Source organism: Triplophysa rosa, linkage group LG20, assembly GCF_024868665.1.
Source record: "Triplophysa rosa linkage group LG20, Trosa_1v2, whole genome shotgun sequence".
In the NCBI taxonomy this organism is placed as follows: domain Eukaryota; kingdom Metazoa; phylum Chordata; class Actinopteri; order Cypriniformes; family Nemacheilidae; genus Triplophysa; species Triplophysa rosa.
Genome location: NC_079909.1, coordinates 6095437 through 6115328, shown reverse-complemented (window position 1 = coordinate 6115328; position 19892 = coordinate 6095437). Strand labels below are relative to the sequence as shown.

General features: G+C 37.4%; 3 protein-coding genes across 6 annotated transcripts in view; all 3 read right to left on the bottom strand.

The window, feature by feature from the left end:
* ndufs7 (NADH:ubiquinone oxidoreductase core subunit S7) overlaps nt 1-4488 on the bottom strand; it is a 13320-nt gene extending 8832 nt beyond the window's left edge. The window contains exons 1-5 of the mRNA XM_057362209.1: nt 4416-4488; nt 3772-3808; nt 3474-3542; nt 2932-3049; nt 2621-2800 (exon numbers count right to left, since the gene is read on the bottom strand). Coding sequence (XP_057218192.1) covers nt 2621-2800; nt 2932-3049; nt 3474-3542; nt 3772-3808; nt 4416-4431 — 420 coding nt within the window. The 5' untranslated portion in view covers nt 4432-4488. The remainder of the gene's footprint in view (nt 1-2620; nt 2801-2931; nt 3050-3473; nt 3543-3771; nt 3809-4415) is intronic.
* A 4736-nt stretch (nt 4489-9224) lies between these two features.
* ctdspl3 (CTD (carboxy-terminal domain, RNA polymerase II, polypeptide A) small phosphatase like 3) lies at nt 9225-13187 on the bottom strand. Its single transcript, XM_057362173.1, has 11 exons — nt 12933-13187; nt 12219-12345; nt 12006-12119; nt 11750-11858; nt 11384-11501; nt 11027-11113; nt 10473-10535; nt 10302-10381; nt 9897-10023; nt 9688-9783; nt 9225-9596 (listed from the first exon to the last, which is right to left on the bottom strand). The coding sequence occupies exons 1-11, from the start codon at nt 13047-13049 to the stop codon at nt 9531-9533; spliced, it is 1104 nt and encodes a 367-aa protein (XP_057218156.1). The 5' UTR covers nt 13050-13187; the 3' UTR covers nt 9225-9530.
* Nucleotides 13188-13939: 752 nt separating this feature from the next.
* The window catches only part of arid3a (AT rich interactive domain 3A (BRIGHT-like)), a 38309-nt gene continuing 32356 nt past the window's right edge, over nt 13940-19892 (bottom strand). For all 4 annotated transcript variants that reach the window (XM_057362526.1, XM_057362529.1, XM_057362527.1 and 1 more), the window contains exons 7-9: nt 19566-19826; nt 17715-17804; nt 13940-17605 (exon numbers count right to left, since the gene is read on the bottom strand). In XM_057362526.1, the coding sequence (XP_057218509.1) occupies nt 17469-17605; nt 17715-17804; nt 19566-19826 (488 nt within the window). In that variant the 3' untranslated portion in view covers nt 13940-17468. The remainder of the gene's footprint in view (nt 17606-17714; nt 17805-19565; nt 19827-19892) is intronic.

The window sequence follows — 19892 nt, the reverse complement described above, 5'->3', positions numbered from 1 at the left end:
TTGTATTACAGTCCTTCACGTGCATTACGCTCTCAGGCGTCCTGTCAGTTGGTAATACCTAGAATTTCAAAATCAAGTGCAGGTGGTAGATCTTCTCCTATCTAGCGCCTAAACTTTGGAATAGTCTTCACTGCACTGTCCGGGAGGCAGACACACTGTCACTGTTGCGCATCTTTTTAATCTTGCATACACTAGACTTCCATAATATAAATCTTCTGAGGGTTTAGGCTGCACTAGTTAGATCAACCGGAACCAAAAACACAACTGATGTACTTGTTGCATCAAAGAGTGCAGAACAGTACTCTAATCTCAGCCAGTCTTGTCTCATTGTTCCAAGGTTACCACAGCGAGCAGGATGCAGTTCATGCCCACACCTGATGGTAGAGTGGAGAATGGGAAGCGGCGACCTGACAAGAGCTGAGATGATAGAGCTGGATAAAGAAGGACGCGGTCACCTGACACTTCTTCATGGCCTGACCTGATGGTAGAGTGGAGAATGGGAAGCGGCGACCTGACAAGAGCTGAGATGATAGAGCTGGATAAAGAAGGACGCGGTCACCTGACACGTCCTCACCACAAAATTTCAAATGCTATTAGATTATTAATGATAATCTTAAACTATAATTTACCTTATTAGTAAATTTATTTGTTTTATTTAGCCTTGTGCAAGCTCTCTGGAGCTTGTGCAGAGGCAGCAGCTTTTGCCAGAGGGGAACTGGAATCCCCTGGTTGGGCCTGGGTTCTCCTGAGGTTTTTTTCTCGATTAGAGTTTTGGGTTCCTTGCCACCGTTTGCATACTGTTTCGCATCTGCCTGGCCGGGGGGGCTGCTTTAGAATTTTAAAGTTTTACTTAATTAATATTGCATATAGGAATTTATAGTCTGTTATATTTGACCTGTGCTTCTCTCTCCTTTATCTTAAATGTGTGCACTCACTGTGCGTGCGTGTCTTTGTGTATGCGCGTACTTATCTGTGTACGTGTGTGTGTGTGTGCGCGTCCGTGTGTGTGTGTCTGTGTGTTAGTACGTGTGCATATTGTGTGTGTGGAGTGTTTTGTATGTGGGTATGTCTGTCGTCTTTGTTTTCACCTTTTTCTTGTTTTTGCAGGTACAACTTTAATTGTTTTGCTTATAGTCAATATGTCTCATGTACAGCTGCTTTGTAACAATGAAAATTGTAAAAAGCGCTATATAAATAAAGTTGAGTTGAGAGTAAACTATCGTATAAAATAATATAAAAAACTTAAAATTATTATTTTCAATAAAAGTCGGCCGATTTTCCCTATTAGATACATACATTTAACTTCCTGGATCAATCCGGACTCTATCCACGTGAGATTTCCAAGTCTCACAAGAGTTCTCGCAGTTCTGTGATGTCATACTCTGTATGCGCATGCTGCAAGAAGTCGAACACGTGGTTACGTCATGGGCCTTTGATGAGGCTACTACTGACAGTACTGTTGTGTTGTATAAACCAATGAGAGAGATTAATTTTGAGTGACAGTAAAACTGACCAATCATATCATCTTTCTAAATGGGCGCGCTTTGTTTTTAGCTAACTTTCCGCCATCTTGGGGGTTGTTCACCAGCAGTCTCGTAAAGGAAGAAGTACCCGAAGTTGCCATAAAACTTCAAAAAAACAGCATGTGGATGAACTTTATTATCAAGTCTCGGAAAAAAAAGATTAAAGCTGATAAACGTTGTTCAAAACAACAGGAGGAAGACTTTGTTATCAAGTAATTTATTACTTTTATTTTTGAGTTATTTATGATTTATTAGGCCGCCGTGCCTCAATTCATTCTGGTTGCTGATGTGCACTTTTGTTTATGTTGCTTAGATTTATTTGAGACGAGTGATTTTGACTGTGGTCAGTCTTAAAGGAAAAGTTCATCTCACAATCAAAATTGTGTTATTTTTTACTCACCCACATGACGTTCAACATGTTTTAAGACCTCCAGGCGTCTTCGGAACACAAATATGGTACTTACGGTAGACTTACTACGGTCAGTTCCATACGTTTAGTTCACTGTACCAGTTTAATATTAAGATTTATTATAATCATTATTCGCTTGTGAATCTCTGTTTACTGTCTGCTAGTGTAGTCACCGGCTTTCTTAGCTGAGAGCGCTCTCATGAGGTGTCCTTTTTAAACTGGTATTGTGTATGTTAGTCTGTGTTGGTTTTATAATCAGACTGGGAGGCAGTGTCTGTCTTGTGTGTGCAAACCGGTCCATTATTCCGTTGAAGAGCACATACACGCGGCTCGCCGATCACAATGCATGTGTAATAATGATTTGTATCGTGTGTTATTTTGGTGAGAACTCTCTTGCTATGCTGTTCGGATTGTTACATTTCAAGTCTGGAGTAGCATTGTATATGTATCATGTGGTATGTGTGATGGTATAATAATGTATGTCCACTTCTATAGGAAAGACCTTACTGTACTGTGGTAAGTGTGTGTTTTGGGGGGTTGCTCGTGCGCAGAGGGCCAAGGCTCAAACGTTACGGTTCGCTACTGCTCTAACAACACCATGTAAGAGTAGTAATTTAATTAAAGGTATATTACCTAAAAGTAATAAACATATAATGGCAGCTTATTCAAACCGATATGGTGTGGATACCTTCCGTAAAGCAGGGGCCATTTTATTGGTTAGTGTTCCTGCGACGATCATGACATCAGACTGTCTAGGGCTGGCTCTGAATACAACACCAAATCGATCCATGTCATAACGTGGAGCGGCCATGTGCATCATCTCCACAGCACAACAAGCCAGGCCAAAGGTCATGGGCCACAAGGAGCTCTAAACACAAACACAAAATTTTCATTTAGTTGCTATAGGAAGAGTACAAATCCGATTTTTGCTTCAAAACATAACCTCTCAATACACAACAGAAATTTCATAGATTTGGCTTCTCTAATAGTTTTACATACCCTGCGCGCCCAGTTGACCAGATCATCCAGCTTGGTAATGATGTATTCACCCTTGCTGCTGAGCGATGAAGCTGGTTTTGGTGCTAATGCTGTGCTTTTCTCTCTGAATGGGACAAGGCTGGAAAGAAGTCGGTACACTTAGTTTCACTTGTTATTCAACAAATAATTAACACTTTGCTAAACTCCACCATCACAACATTACTGATATGGATAACATCAGTAAAAATAGCAATATTTTCTTTAAGGCAAATATTAATAATATCAACTTAATTCATTTATATATTGATTCAGGTCACAGTTCAAAAGTACAGTAAATAGGTTCTGTTTACTAACAGAAGTGTTATCAGTTTACTACAATAAGCATTTGCTTATTATAGTGCTGCTCTGCAACGACACAATCCTACATTTATTCATTCTGTAAAGTTTGTTTTTGATGTCAACATTAACCTTTAAGGGATGAGTTTAGAATAGAGATTAATATGTTGGTTCTTGACAGGACAATCTGGCAACACACAACCATAAACAAATAATCTATTTCACACCTTGTGGAGCTTTCATCCTTTGTGTCTGTCAGTGGAACTTTTTTATAAGTAGCAAAAGATGAAATGGCCCTACATTACAAATATAAAAACAATACATTACACTCGAATTAATCATCAGAATAGTGCAATAATACCGATAAATATATAGAATAATAAAGAAAAAAAGATCACAACTGATAAAAAAAACTAACGAGACAAAATCACGTTGCATGACGTGTTTAATATAAAAGACAAAAGGACAACTACTATGAGTCTATGACAACAAAAGTTTAACCTAGCAAAGGAAATCAAAACTTACCTTATATTAAAGGAGCCAAGGGTGGGAAGGCGTGAAACTAAGATAACACATATGTCATTATTCAATAATCGTGTAAGTTAGTGTATGACCAGTACCAACCTAAAATACAACCTAAAATGAATCAACTATATTTGTATAACAAAACTACAATATTTATGTTAAAAGCGCTGCATACAAACAAACAAACGTGCATATGCCAACCAGAAAAAAAACTGAGAAAATATTCCATTCCGTTAAATTATATATTGTAATTAATTTCCCCAAAAATGCACGTTATCATATTACTTCGTCATTAAGCGTAATACGTTTAAACTTTACAGAAACCGTTGCATATCAACAACATAAACACAAATTATTTCTGCGTTTCGAAAGGTCGATGCAGTTGAAACATGACTTTTAACTACTTTAATGTTTGAGTATAATGTCAAATGTTTGTTTGTATGCGACAGTCAATCTCAGATCAGTCATGTTAAGTAACAAGGTCAGTGTGTAAAATCTCTTATGGCACGAAAACATTCACTTAACAACGGAAGACACATTACAGCGGGATAATACTTCATGCAACTAATCTACATATCATGCAGTAAGAACAATTCTGCATCGCCTTTACACAAAAACGTCTAGATTTAAACTCGTTCGCTCACCCATCAACGCCGCCATCTTTGCATAATACCTACTTCCGGTTGTGACGCGACTTCCTCCTCTCGGTTATAAAACACCGTACGTAATAACATAAAAAAGGGGAACTTTAAATTATTATTTTATTATTTAAAAAGCCAGTGCAACACAAAACATTTACATTTAATGAATTTTTACGTTAACTAAAATTCTACATTAATTACAATTACGAAATAACTAGAATAATATTAACAACAATATTACTGAATAAAAATATACAAAGCGATGAATTAACAAAGTAGCAGAGCAAGTTGCATTCTCATGCAGTTCACATATAAAATCTGCAAAATTTGAACAATCTGTAAAATCACAACACATCACAACTTCTTTTCTTGATTGGTCAAATCTTTGTTGTTTTAACTCTTTAAAAGTAAATACGAACTTTACATTTAATCCAGGACATTTTAGTAAGCAAAACGTGATAACGGTCAGTGTGAATAAAGGCCAGTCATGATGAGGATGTATGAAGTATGTTCATTATTTCTGATATGTTGGATGTCAGTATCTGAGACCTTCAAAGACCCGCAGCAGGTGATCACAGACACAAACCACCACGGCGTTATTTATTTAGGAAAGGTGTGCTCATTAACAAAACATTACGATTTTTTTGTAGGAAGTTAGTAAGTAGTGTTTTGTTGTTTGTCTTTTTCTGTAGTTCTTTTATTAGTTGATTGTTTTTATTTCTTTGTGTTGATTCGCAGTGTGGTTTTACTACATATGTCATGGTTAAACACCACGGTTTCATCCGCGTCTACATAAACAAACATCATGTGGCCCAAACTTCCGGTAGAGACCTCTGCAAAGAATCAATAACTGTTGAGTGTTTTAATTTTATTACAATTGACATAGAATAAAATCTTAATATAAATTAATATTTATTTATTTAATTGAATTAAATATTTAAAAATATATATTAGAACCAAACACAGACCGGAAGTTAACTTCGGGCAAGGCATGTGTATTATTGTTTGTTTATTTATTCGTTTTCTTTAATTTTTACAAAACCATGGTTCATTTTCGTAAGAGTTAACCACGGTTTTACTACAGTAACCACAGTTTAACAGTGATATTTGTAGTTAAACAATTGTAATAACATACAAACCATACATGTTGTATGTTAACATACAAAAAACAAGATTGCTACAATTTTACTATAGATCATATTATAGATCATATATCACATTTTGAATGGCTTATGCCAACAGGGTGTCAAAGAAGCAGTGTGTCAATTTCATAAAAAAAATGTTAAACCAGTTTTCCTCTCATCTAAAATCAGTTTTAACAGCAGTCAAATTAAATAAATTACTGGTTGGTCAGTTTTGAAGTGTGTTTATAACCACTGCTACTGTAATTATTAAAACTGATTATAATCATTATTCATGTTTGATGGAAATTATTACCACACGAAACAAAGAGCCGTGCCTTTGAATTCATTCCAGCTGCATTATTTACATAACCACAGCATGAAACAAGAACTAAAGGTATCAGATAGTCGCTTTAAAATTGATTCATTCTGTCTGAATGATAGCACTGTGTTTGTGTGATACTGCAGGTGTTGCAAACCTTGGAGGGATACTTCATCCAAAAATGAAAATTCTGTCATCATTTACTCACCTTCGAGTCTGTATAAATGTCTTTGTTATGTCTTAAGATATTTGGAAGAATGCTTACAACCAAACAGATCTCAACCCACATTGACTCCCATAGTAGGAAAAAAACAATGTCAAAAGTGCCCCAGAACGGTTTGCTGTCCTACATTCTTCAAAATGTCTTGTTTTGTGTTCAACAGAACATAAAAATGATAAAGCAATTTTTCCCACTATGGGAGTCAATGGGGGGCAAGATCTGTTTGGTTTTAAGCATTATTCCGTTCTCTGTGTTCATCAGAACAAAGAAATTTATACAGATTTGGAACAACTCGAAGGTGAGTAAATGATGACAGAATTTTTGGGTGAAGTATTCCTTTGAGGATGCCCAAAAGCAGAGACCACCCCACCATACCCCACCATAATCAACACACTCAATGATCCTTAATGCTTTCAATGTCAGCCTATGTGTTTTGCAGGTGACTACGGATCTTGCATCTAGAGAAACCTGTGCATCTGCTCCTCTGGCTGCAGGGATCACTGCTTTGGCCTTAAAGTCAAAGTAACTACACTTCAGTATTGTGTCATTTACAATATATGATTTTGCATAATGTCATTCATAATTGATTACATTTTTGTCACCCTCATAGCCCTTCATTGACCTGGCGTGACGTGCGGTACATTCTGATACGAGTGTCTAGACCAGTGGGTCTGAGGAGAGAGGACTGGCACCCTAATGGAGTGTTCAGACTGGGTGAGCCTGAAAAGTGATCAGTATCTCACTTTGTCTAATGTAAAATGCAGACTGCTAGCATATTCACTCTCTGGGTTATGGATTCCCATCAGTGAGCCATTACTGTGGTTACGGGCGTCTGGATGCTGATAGGCTGATGGGAATGGGCAGGAATTGGAGATCAGTCCAGTTTCAGAAAAAGTGTTGTATAGGTATCATCACAAGACCCAGGTAAAAATTATTTGTCTGGTCTTTTCTGCAAAAAATAGTGATTTGACGTGTTGTTTGTCTGCAAGTGTGTTAAGTGGGAAATTCACTCTACGATGGAACAAGACAGCTTGTCAGGGATCTGAAAATTGGATTTGGTCTTTGGAACATGTGCGACTGCATCTGACCCTCACAAACACACGATGTGACCTCACTATCTCCATCAGCGCAGTCAGGTCAAACATCCACGTTGGTCTTGAAACAACAGATGTAGACATGACAGATGGTTATGATTCAACTGATCTTTCTTCTCCAGACCACTGGACTGGTCCTATGAGGGATTTCATGACTGGCCTTTTGTGCATATACAGTTCTGGGACAAAGCTCTAGCTGGATATTGGGTTCTTCAAACAGAAAGTACCAACAACCTTGATAGAAGCGGTATGTTTCCAAACCCCAAGTCACAGGCATGAATATGATTAAATGTTATATTATATAATGCAAGCTCAACCCTGTGGTGTCTGTGGGACCTGTTTTCAAAAATGATTTACATTTAAAATAAACATGTTTTTGACTTATGTTTTATTCTTTTTAGTGCAAAAAATAATGTTTTGTCTTTAACAAAGCAAACAATGTAACCCTACCCAAAACACAATAGAAAATGTAATGGATTTAGAGGTTATAATGGGAATTGTATTGCTTTTAATAGAAACTATTATGGTGTCTACTGGTATGTGATGGATTCTATTGGTGGGATGTTTAATCTTATTGTAATAATACCCAAAACACACAACAAAAATACATTTTGTAACGGTTTATGGAAAAAGCTAATGGTTCATAATGGTATTTTAATGGAAACCATTAGAATTTCTGTAATGGTTTCTATATTTTTTTCAGCAAGGATGTAAATGTAAATGTAGATGTAAATGACAAATACTAGCCATATGTTGCTTGTAACTGGGATAAAGTAAACAGCTATGAAGTATTTTTACATCATTTGTTTTATTCAAACAAAAAACGCTCTGGTTCCACTATAGACCCGAGCAACAAAATCATGAACACCACACAAGGGTTCAGAACACCTTTTGAAGTTCATAAGTTTTTTGTTAATAACTGAGAGTTAAAAGCATACAAGTTTCTTTATCTCTTTACAATGGAGGTGAGTAAGGATAAAATCTGAAAAAAACTTAAGAAAATAAATGGTACTGTTTACTTTGTCTCTCAACTTAGAGCTTCCATCTCAGGTTCAGATGGAGCTGTATGGAACTAAGAAGCACATGATACATCACCGTCTGAGGCGACATATTGTACAGAACTGTGAGATTAAAGACCAATATGGAACTTGTGAGGGTATGTAATACTGCAAAGATGTTTAGTTTGTACTTCTTGGTTTACATTAAAATCTGTTTATCATGACTAATTAGCTTCCAATACATCAACTGTTCCAGTGTGTGCCTACCCCTATTATCTGTATGAGAAGTTCTGCCTGGTGTCCTGTCCACCTCATCATTACGAAGAAGAGGGAAACAGCAGTCGTCCCTCTCGCACGTGCGTTCCATGTCATCATACCTGCAACACCTGCTACGGTCCACTTAACACACAGTGTCTCACCTGTCCCCCCTACTCCACCCCTGACCCCAATGAGAGTACCTGCAACAACCGCGAGCACACCTGGGAGAGGGACAGAAGGCGGCAGGAGGCACAGATGTGGGTCATACTGGCGCTGTTTAATATATCACTATTTATATTTATGATGTGTGCTATTGCTGTTTCATGGATCAGGTACAGAAATGGTGATGCCCAGACTGAAGCCGTCGCCATGGAGATGGTGGAGAGAAGTGACGTATGAAATAAAGGGCCATGAAAGGAGCCCTGATGAAGTTAGGATCTGTGTTGTGTCTCTTTGGGTCATTTGTGAAACGTAATACTTGCCTCATTTGATGTGATTGGCAATTTAAAGGGATAGTTCATCCCTTTAGCACATAATTTACTGTTCCTCTTGTCATTTCAAACATGCATGACTTTCTTTCTTCTACAGAACACAATCATTTAAATAATGTAGGAAACCAAAAGACTGTGATACACATGATGACAGAATTTTCATTTTTGGTTGAACTACACCTTTATGCATCCTGAACAAAAACCACAAATCTGAGAGCACAATTTTTTGTTAATAGCACAGATAATATGAGACATTATGAACTGAAATTTACCACTTTCTAATTTCAAACACAAAATACGTAGACATGCACGTTTTAAAGAAAAACACGTGTTTTTCTTATTTTATTGGTTATTGAAAATACCAAAAATACCTTAAAATAGCCTTCGATGCACAACACAAATGAATCAACACTGTTTACAGTGTAAAATGCAAAAAGAAAAAAAAAACTCCAATAGCACAAACCTGTACAAAGATCGAGGTTTATTAATAAATTAAAGATTCTAGCCCTAATCTGCACGAGAGAGTCAGAACACCAGCTGACCATCATGACAACAACACATTTAGCTCTAGCTAGCATATAGCTTGTGAATTGACTTTCTGTTTATGCAAAGATTCAGTCTTCAGTAAGCAGCCTGTGAAAGTGGTCAGTTCTCTTCTTCAGAACATTTCTAAAGTCATCCTGCAAACACAATAAGCAAACTCAAATCATCATGATTATCATAACATGACATGTAGAAATTTACGGATTCATATTTCATTCAAACACTCACCGCTTGCACTAGTTTCTCCAAGTACGGGATGAGTTTTTGCAGCTCGCGATCCTCTTTGTCTCCATTCCAGCTCTTTATGGGAATCATATTCATCAGCTGTTTAAAACAAACACACAATATTCACACTGAAATGACTAACGTCTGATCAACTCACACCTTCTTTTACATGTTACAAAAACCTGCACATCGTGCAGTAAAGACAGACGTACGTGGTAAGGGAAAGTGTGAGGGGCATTGTCTAGGATGACGGTTTTCGACAGGTCTCTCTCCAGCACGTTCAAGTCTTTAATATAGTGTCCGAGCACACAAGCACAGTCGTCCTGATACAAACGATGTCTTGGAACAAAAAACACACATACATGTAATTAGAGGTTGATACTTTCATTCTTTCCTTTAAGAGGAAATTCAGTCACTTGTGAGTTGTGTTTACTTCTGTCAGAACACAAAATAAACAGATTACAATTCTATTCGGTGCCGCTAGGGGGTGCAGGAATTCACATCATGATTTTTTCTATAAATTGTTCTGCACAATAAAAACAAGTATGAGGGTGTTTACAAAGTAGAATGACACTTAGAGATACTGAATGTTTGCTTGCAGTCAGCACATGCCTCACCTGAAGAACTTTTTGCTAGGGTCCAAGATGTCCATAATCTTTTCTGCATATTCTTTCTTAGCAGAGGTATAAACGAACATCTGAAACAGAAAACAAACAGAATATATTCATTCATGTACAACAATCAGAGTTTGGCAACCACCCCTGACAAACAATCACTCTTTGTTTTACCTCAAAATGTTTCGTCATGGCTTGCAGAAACTCTTTCACATATGGCCTGAGGATCAGGTAGACCTGTGACAAAACACTTTATGAATGATACACATTTTATTCGCTTTAAAGGGACAATCCACCCAAAAATAAAAATTCTGTCATCATTTACTCACCCTCAGATTGGTCCAAACCTGCATACATTTCTTTGTTCTGCTAAACACAAAGGAAGATATTTAGAAGAATGTCAGTAACCAGACTGATCTCATCCCCCATTGACTCCCATAGTAGGTAAAAAAAATACTTCAATTGGGGATGAGATCGGTTTGGTTACTGACATTTCCCTAATATCTTCCTTTGTGTTTAGCAGAACAAAGAAATGGTCACAGGTTTGGAACAACCCGAGGGTGAGTAAATGATGACAGAACTTTCGTTTTTGGGAGAACTATCCCTTTAAAAGAAACTTCTGAATACAAACAGCCAACTACTGGATTTATGCTATTTCAACATTTTTTTCGAAAGAAACATGATCTCTTCGCATATCATTTTGAAGGTAACGTAATAGATTTACCAACCTTGTATTTGTGATCTTGAAAGCGGGTGTTGAATGTGTATTCAGCATCACGAATCACATTGAGTGAACTGAATACGAGGGTTTCATCCTATGATCATACAAAATTAAGATCTACAATCAGCCACAATCAATCTGATCTTCTCCTACACTTTAATTACTAACAGAATAGCAAAGGTGAAAGCAAAAAACAGATACCCATAAAAACACATTCACAAGTTTTGCAACGTAACCAGTCGCAACATGACAAGATTCCAGCAACCGTCAATTTGTCTGTCAACACGGAGCGCTGTGAGTGACACAACACAAATCACACATTGCACCCAATCAGAACGCCTAATAAAAGCCATATAACACTCACCAAATCAAGCACAAGGGTAGAAGCAGGTGTGCTCCTGGTCTTGGGTGGAATGTCTCGCACCGCTGAGATGGGTCTGGACTGCTGTGATCGGTTTGGTATGTTCTTGATAAACGTGAAACTAAAGACAAAACAAGCATTTGACATAAAAAGCATATAAAAATGCATCGGAATGAGTAGTTCCCTTTCAGTTTTTTAACACTACACAAATGTTAAAACTAAATACAACCAACTGAACATTTACAACTGAATCACAATGTTAAACAAACATGTTTATTACTTAATTATATGAATTATTATACAAAAGAAGGAAGCGACTCCAAACAGTGGTGTTTATGTCCAGCAAAATGGTCTATAGAAGAGACTCACGGGCTGAAGACTTCATCGTTCTCGTCATCCTCTGAGAGAGGGCTCACGGCACTGTAGCCAAACACACGGTGTTCAGGACTGAAGAGTGCACCACAGGTGGACTGTTCACCTATCAAACAGTATCAGTGTTATAAAGGTAACATTGCCTTTATTTACTTCTGACACTAACTGACAACAGTGTTGACTGTCAATAGGCTGCTAAATATGCTAAACTTAGTCTTGATTCTGTTCTTCTCTACTCTGTGTCTGCACTCACTGTCTTTTGGAGGTGTGAGGAAGTGCACGGCAGGAGAATAAAGGCTTCGAGCGGCAGGATTTAATGAAGAATGTCGTTCCCGGAGGTGACGAAGGGGTGTCTTGAAATCAGATTCTGAAGTTTGAGATATTGGAAAAAGATCACGCCTGCTGTTACATCATCATCAGTAGACCCTTATGGAACATGCATTTATGTCACGTGTGATTAAATTACCTTTACAGTCATCAGTTAATAACTCTTTTCTCCTTCCATGTTTAATGCGTGGACGTTTGGCCGCTGTTGGGACATGATCGGGGTCCAGATTAGAGCAGTCCTGAAGAACGTCTACCTCATTCTCATCCTACAGCAAGACATATGGGAGACATGACAGCCAGTCAATAAGTGAACACTTAAAAATATTAAAATACAGGTTCCTAAATTAAAGTTTTTATTAGAATAACGTATATTCCTAAATATTATGTTAGGTTGTGTATTTTATAAATAAACTAAGTACAATATTATGTTAATACTTCGCATTTGCTAGAACAAAACCTCAAGACCCATGTGCTCCTTCCTCAACAATACACAGAAAAGCTGATTGGCCGAGAAACAACTCTGGAATCCTATTGGCTACGTGGAACATCATACCGCCTATCAGCAAATTGATACTTCCAACTTTGAGCACTCCTATTAACACTCGTAATCATTCATTTTACATGGTCATACTTAGTATTTAGTGTTTATCAGTATGCTATTTTGACGAAATCTTTTTGAAGTCGAGCAGTTCAATTCGCTCTCTCAACCTAACGTCTTCAGTCAACTTCGCAGCTGTTAGCATCATGCTAACCAGGCCCGTGCGGAGCATTTCAAATGAAGAAACACACGCACAACAGATTCAAAGACATGCAGAAATAATAAACATGCTAACGTTAATATAGCACGACTGACCGGTGTCTGGGCCAACGGAGTCTGTGGTAACGTTACATCCAGCTCTGTAGCGGCTCGACGGCGGCGGGAGGGTGTCGTTGGGTTTTCATTCAAAATATTTCTCGAGCGAAGTCTCATTTTCTGCTAGGCCTGATTAAAAGACGTCTTCAACAAACATAAGCGCTTTAAACGCTCACGAATAGCAATAATCCGACACTCCGGTTAATATTCATGAATATGTTCCGTGACGTCGCGGTTTTTCCAGACTGGCACAGTTTAAAATGAAGAAAAACGCATTTAAGCTCTAACCAATCAGCGCACACGCTTCATACTGTGGGCGGGGCTTCGGATACAAACAGTAGAAACGTGACGATTGCTTCATATTTAAATGTCATTTCATTTTAAAAGGCAGTTATTAAAGCAAAATAAAGGTTTAAACAATCTTTACGTTTCATTTCTGCATTACCATATTAGTTTAAATGCAAGGCGTGTTTTACAGTTTTGTGGGAAGGTCTTTATGGAGCTAAACAGGTTTGTCTTAGATCCGAGAAATGTAGACCACCATGATTACCACATTAAAAGACAAATCGATATTCAACTTGACAATATTTACCTGTATGTGTATTCAAAATACTCATACAGTAAACATGATCATTTAGGTATACATAATGATTGAGGAAAGATTAAGTAGTTTTGACTTTCTGCACTTTCACCAATTACCTAACTTACAGTATTAAAAATATATATAATTGACATAATATACCTTCACATTGGTTAGCATCTTTCACTGTCATTTTGCAGAATAACTAGTTTTTCATAATAGGTAAGGACTCCCAATATTACCACGTAGGCTACTACTTAAATTTTAACATTTTCCTGGACGATTTTATCTTTAGACATTTGTTTGTTCATCCGTATCTGAACTCTCTGTCTGACACCACTGACCCATTTATTGCAATACACGGTGTTCATGTATGACACCCGCAAAACCCTTTAAATAAATTAAAAAATGCACTTCATTACAACAGAATCAGATTTTATTGTTTTTTTCAATGTTTTTGTATACAGCTGGAAACCTCAAATTTTGAAAATCAAACAATGAAACATCTGATGCTTGACAATTATCAAATGTAAACTTCAAGAGACAACAAAACTCATCAACGTGAACATCTTTCCAAAACAAAGAAATTCTAAACATCAGAAAACAGACACACCCAAACTGAAACTCCGGAATTACCAGTAGGCTACATTACAACATATAAAAGTCACAGAATTAGTCAAAAGAACATTGTTTGTTTAAAAGAAAAAATGTCTTTACTACATTTGTTTTGCATGTGTGTCGAGGGAGGTTACAACAATTGATTCAGAGTGAAAGGTACAGTTCGTCTAAAATCTATAGTCGATCCGTGATATTCCGGGCCATATCAGCACTTACGTGGACATTCTTTGGACACCCCTCCCCCTAATTATATATCGATATATTTCTTCTCAAAATAAAGTTAATTATTCACACAAAGAGAGATTAGGATAAATAGGTTAGGATTGTCTTTGTCCTTCACCCCTAGAGGAAACGGTCAAGAGGTTGACATTACACAATTTAAAGAAAAGAAAATGTACAGAACGCCACATCGCATTCTTGCGTATAGGAGCAATTTTCTATTTCTTTTGAAACTAAGCAAGCAAAAAACTCAAAGCACTCACATAAAGAAGGGCTATTCAGATAAAAAAACAAAAAAATTAAAACGACTATATTATATTTATTGCAGCTGCAATTTAAAGTTAAATAAAAAACCTCGAGTCAGTGTGCCAAGGCAAATATTTTGTATTTCCATTATAAAAAGGTAGAACAAAAGTTACATGCACTGTGACCACAGTACTAGATGAGCATACTGTATCTCTTTAACCAGAGGTAGAAGTGTATTTCCTGAGAAGACGACAAATGTCTTGTTTTAACGTAAAACCTAAGTTTCATTGCTGTCAATGAAAGTGAAATTACTTAACTTTTAGTGTGACGTTAAGTTCGACAGAGTGAAAAAGCCTTATCAAAGCATATGCTATGCAATAAAAGCTAAAACACGAGCTTGCGTGTTTTATTGTACAGCAATGTTGGTTGTCCTTGCAATAAACCTGCCTACATTAGCATGCTATATTACTATTATTTTGGGGAAAATTTGCATACATTAAGGCAGTCATCACATCTGAGCAAAAACTGAGCCCTCTCATGGACACCTTTCAGGTCTTACTCGGCGTGGTAACAGTATTTTCTTTTTCAAAAAAAGACAACGGCATCTTTGATCGAAACGCACTGCTTAAAGGCCATCAACAATAAGGTACTGTTACATTACGATCATCGGTCATTGACAGGATTCTAAGTAAGGGATAATGTACAGGCAGCCGGTTGTCATCACAGAAAAAAGCCCCGGCAGTGCGATCAGACTGAAGGGTCTTATTTCACGATAACAGCCGGCTGCTTGTACATTATCCTGCTTATTACACGGCTACTTGCCACATGAGAAAAAATAGACTTGAATTTGAAATATTTTGTTAGCTCATTTTTACCGAATGCAGACCTTCCGTTAGGAAAAGCCGTTTACTTTAGTTTTAAGGTAAGAAATTACGTTCAAATGTCACGAACAGGCAACTTGGTTCAATCATTTGTAAATATAATGTCATATATGTTATTAAAAGACATATTTATATTTGTCAAAAAACCTGTCAAAATGACGCATCCGGGTTACCGTGCGTTATTAGTTTTGAGAGGTTGTTATCTGGGAATAACGAATGTCGCGACTGGCCAATCAGAATCAAGCATTCCAATGAGCCGTGTAATAAAGAGAGATGAAACGTAAGAAATCATTTAAGAACGTGCATTAAAGAGAAAGTTCAACATTTTAAATTCACAATTCAAGTGTTACCTAAGAAATTCCGTTCTACATGACAGCTCAGTAGATTTGATTCACGTGACACAAAAAGTTGATGATTTTTAGCTGATTGAATGTGTTTTTGAGGTAGAGAGATTCTGGCTGTACTCACTTTGAGGCATGATATGTTGAGGTGTGCTTATGCATTACGATTTGCAATATAAAAATACGGATAGAAACGGTAACAACGACTCCCAGACTGTTTCTGGTGCGGATGAGAAGGGATCAAGGCATTTAACTTCAAGTTCAGAAACACTAAAACAGCAGGAAGATGTTTTGGATCAAAGTAAGGCCACTTCTCTTCTGCCCAACTTAAAATGTCAGATTCATATTCAACATCATATCACACAACCCCGTTTCTGTCACCCCACCGAACAGGCATTTCTGACCTTGCATACAGTGTAATGCTAGAGGAGCTTGACACGGTTCTTTCGATCAATCGAAAACAACCCTGCAGGATGTGATGCAATATTATAGAGAAAGCCACATCCTCCTGATCTCTAACAGGAGAGGTTTTCTTCACCGAGACACTGTTCAGAGAAACACCTGATATCAAATCTATCATTCTCACACTCTTGCTGTACAAACACTGCGACAACCAACAACAGCGCTGGCGTTTCAAAATGAAGCACTGCATCATTGGACCCCTCAATAAAATTCAGGACTGAAACATGTTAAGCAGAAAGACACGAAGCAGTTAGTGTAGAAATCGAATGCAAGATGATCTGTGCGTGTAAATCTTAAAGTGGAGTCAAACTGTGATTATTGTCAGCCAAAACCACAGAGCGACACAAAATCTACCCTAATGCAAGTAAAACATCCTGATCTCTTTTCACTTCCACTTTAGACCAAAAAGTCTTCCACTTTAGGGTCCAAAAAAGCAGGCAAACTACAGCGGTTTTCATTCCGACACCAGTAGTTGTGTAAAGCTGACCATAAAACAAACATCTATAAATGCACGCTGAACTTCTACTAAATCAGCTCCTTTACCCTGATTGTTCACAATTAATGATAAGATCATTGATGCCATAACAGATGGGAATCCATAGAGGTGAATACTCAAAAGTAAAATAAAACTTCAGACCAAATTGTGTTAGTGGTGAAGTTAGGTGTCCATCTGTCACCGTCAGCATGTCTATAAACTGTGCTGAAGAAAAACCTTCACAAGGCACTGCAGATACATAAAGAATAACAACAACAAAAAAAACAGGTACAATAATATATTAATAATTCAGACCCTTAAGCAGTTTGCATCACACGTTATAACAATAATACTATTGTTACGGTTTTTCCTAAAGATGAAAAGCTCTCGTCAGTTAGAGACGATAAAACCCATGAAGCAGAATCCTACGGCCGTTCCGTTTATGCCAGACAGTGTGCTCGCAGAAAGAGAAATAAATTATTCACAGGTTTGCATATACATTATATATCATCATCTTTATAATAAACTCTGTCTTTTTTATTTCTTTTGGCTCCTGAACAAAGGAGAGTGTAAATAAAAGACCTGAGCTAGTGTACTTCAAGTTGAGAACTGCTTATGTAATCCTGCATTGTTTCTATATATTTTTGGCATATCTTCTGCAGTAACTGAGGTTTTTTGGCTTTGGTTTTGCACTGAGAGGGAGAGTCTGAAGTGTTAAGGCGATTGGTTGTTTGAGGATGATGAGGTAGGCGTGTGGAGAACAGACTGAGAATGAGGTCCGCTGTTGCCCGCGGAGGATTTGTTAGTTGCACCCAAAGAGGCCGGCGCCGCGGCCTGGGCGAAAAGAACGCCTGAAATGAGGAAACGGAAAGAGATCGGTCACAAAGCGAAGAACTCTGCCAAATGCATAAATGTAAACTGCAGGTACAGATTGAATATACATAAATAATGACTCCGTACCAGTGTAGACGACTCCATTGAGCTCCACTGACATACTGATGCTGTTTAAACCATTGGTGGTCAGGTTGAGGGCGGAGTCTGGCTTGCTCTCTGTCAGATGACAACACAACCAATTAACCTTCATGAAAACTACTAGAAGTACTTCACACTTTTCAAATGATTTCATGTGTGTATTGTAAACCGAAAATGCAATATTTTGAATACAAAAACGAGTTTTACTTTATCGGTCACAAGCCTAAGAATAACCAAGCAAAAAAGTGTTTGGCTTTGCCAGCTGTGTGCGTTTTTGTGTTTTCTTTCAAAATTATATTTGTATTTGTTTTATGCTGTATAGTAACTGTTATAAATAATTTAATATTTAATATATTTTAATAAAAAAAACATTAAAATAAGCTACAAAAAATAAAATAACTTTCAGCGTTTGGTTATTTGGTTAAAATCCATGTTTGGTTATTTTTATCACAAATGTACTTCATTTCTTTTCTCATTCTAGTTTTGTCGAGCACTTGAATAATACAATTTAGAATAATAAACTTCTAAGTATTTTGTTTTGTTTTGAAATACAAATATCTAAAACATTTTAAATTCAGATAGATTTATCTGAAAGGCAAAGTGAATTAAAAAAGTAACTTTTTGAAAATATTAACTTGCTTTTTGAAAGAACATGTAAAAATGTAGCACACTTATGTTAAAAAACTGCCAATGGAGTAAGTAAAGTACTAATAAATGAAACATAAATCAATTCAAACATAAATCAACTTATGGCAGATATTCTGGCTTGTTTCAAGCATAAACTTAACTTCAAATATTTATTTCTTCAAGTAAAGGTATCTTGCATTAAGAATATTTAGATATTTGTAAAATACAAATATATTGCTTACACCAGGGGGCGCCGTCTCACCACAATTTCAAATTTCAACCAACTTTCAAGAGTTCAAAAACAACCCAAAAAAGTACATGTGCAGTGGCATGGGATTTTTTTTCTGCATTTGGTTCAGCTTCCGAGCAAGGCAAAACCTCACATTCTAACGCAGCCAACCAATAAAGGAAGTCACGCTGCTGCCTGCGTGGAGGCAGGGATTCCCCACACGAGACAACATCTACAGGTCTCCTCATCTCTAAAGGTTTAAACTGGGTCAACACCTTCGGTTTTCTAATGACAAATCCTTCACACCACAACTCTTTAGTTAATTCCTCAATGTAATTCACACACTGATGTGAATTATGATCCAATCAGTGCACATGGTAAATGTTCTTTTCTCCCATTCACAAGAACAGTGCTGAGTCAGAACCGTACTAGAATTGATGTTGTGGGAAAGCGAGAATGGCAGTGACTCACTATAGATGTCAGTGACTGCTGGCATATCACCTGAGAACCACTGATCTGTAAATCCACATGCTAGTAATACTGTTGGCCTGTGGTTACATTTCGGGCTTGTTCCTACCAAGAGACACTACCAGTGAATGATAATGTGTGAAGGGGTTGACCGCACTTCACTAGAAAACACAATGAGCTAATTTCATGACCTCAGGAACTTAAGTTGTATATTCCAGAGGCATGTCTTCCCTGAAACATCAAACATGATACAACAGGTGCTTTTATCAGGTCGGCGTTTATGTGAAAGGACTAAACCACAGCAAGAACAACAATTATGAGGGAACTTTGTGACTTTGCCAGTAACTAATCATTATACAACATGTATTTTTTCAGCACATAAATCAAACTAGTTTTTTATTGCAGAAGTTGTCAAACAATATTTCATGTTTTTAAACGACAGGCGGCAAGTATTTAAGTGGAAAATTTTGCCTTCATCTCAACATGGCAGAACCCATCAGCCCATTTATCTGTACCTTGATTGTTGATGCGGATGTTCATTGGGATCTGTGCTGTCATGGCCAGCAGGTTATGCTGCAAGGCTCTCTGCAGAAGCCGCTGGTGTTCTTCCTGCGGGAGGGCGATCTTCTTCTCTGGGGGTTCGCCGGATTCTAGCTTTTCGCGTAGTTGTTCCAGCGCAGCCATCTGGGCGATGGTGGCCGCCTGCGCAGCCTGGGCCACTGCTACAGAGTGAGAAGCCAGAGACACGGGTATACGTGGGTGAATCCCATCATCATCTACACAGACAAAAAGAGAGAGAGATGAAACATTAAAAAAAAAGCAGACTGTAGATCATAAGAGCA

Coding starts and splice junctions, on each gene's coding strand:
- ctdspl3 (XM_057362173.1), bottom strand. CDS start 13,049: ATGAGACTTCGCTCGAGAAATATTTTGAATGAAAACCCAACGACACCC. Junction 12,120..12,218: donor ATTAACTGATGACTGTAAAG/GTAATTTAATCA, acceptor CTCAAACTTCAG/AATCTGATTTCAAGACACCC. Junction 10,024..10,301: donor CCTAGCAAAAAGTTCTTCAG/GTGAGGCATGTG, acceptor TTTTGTTCCAAG/ACATCGTTTGTATCAGGACG.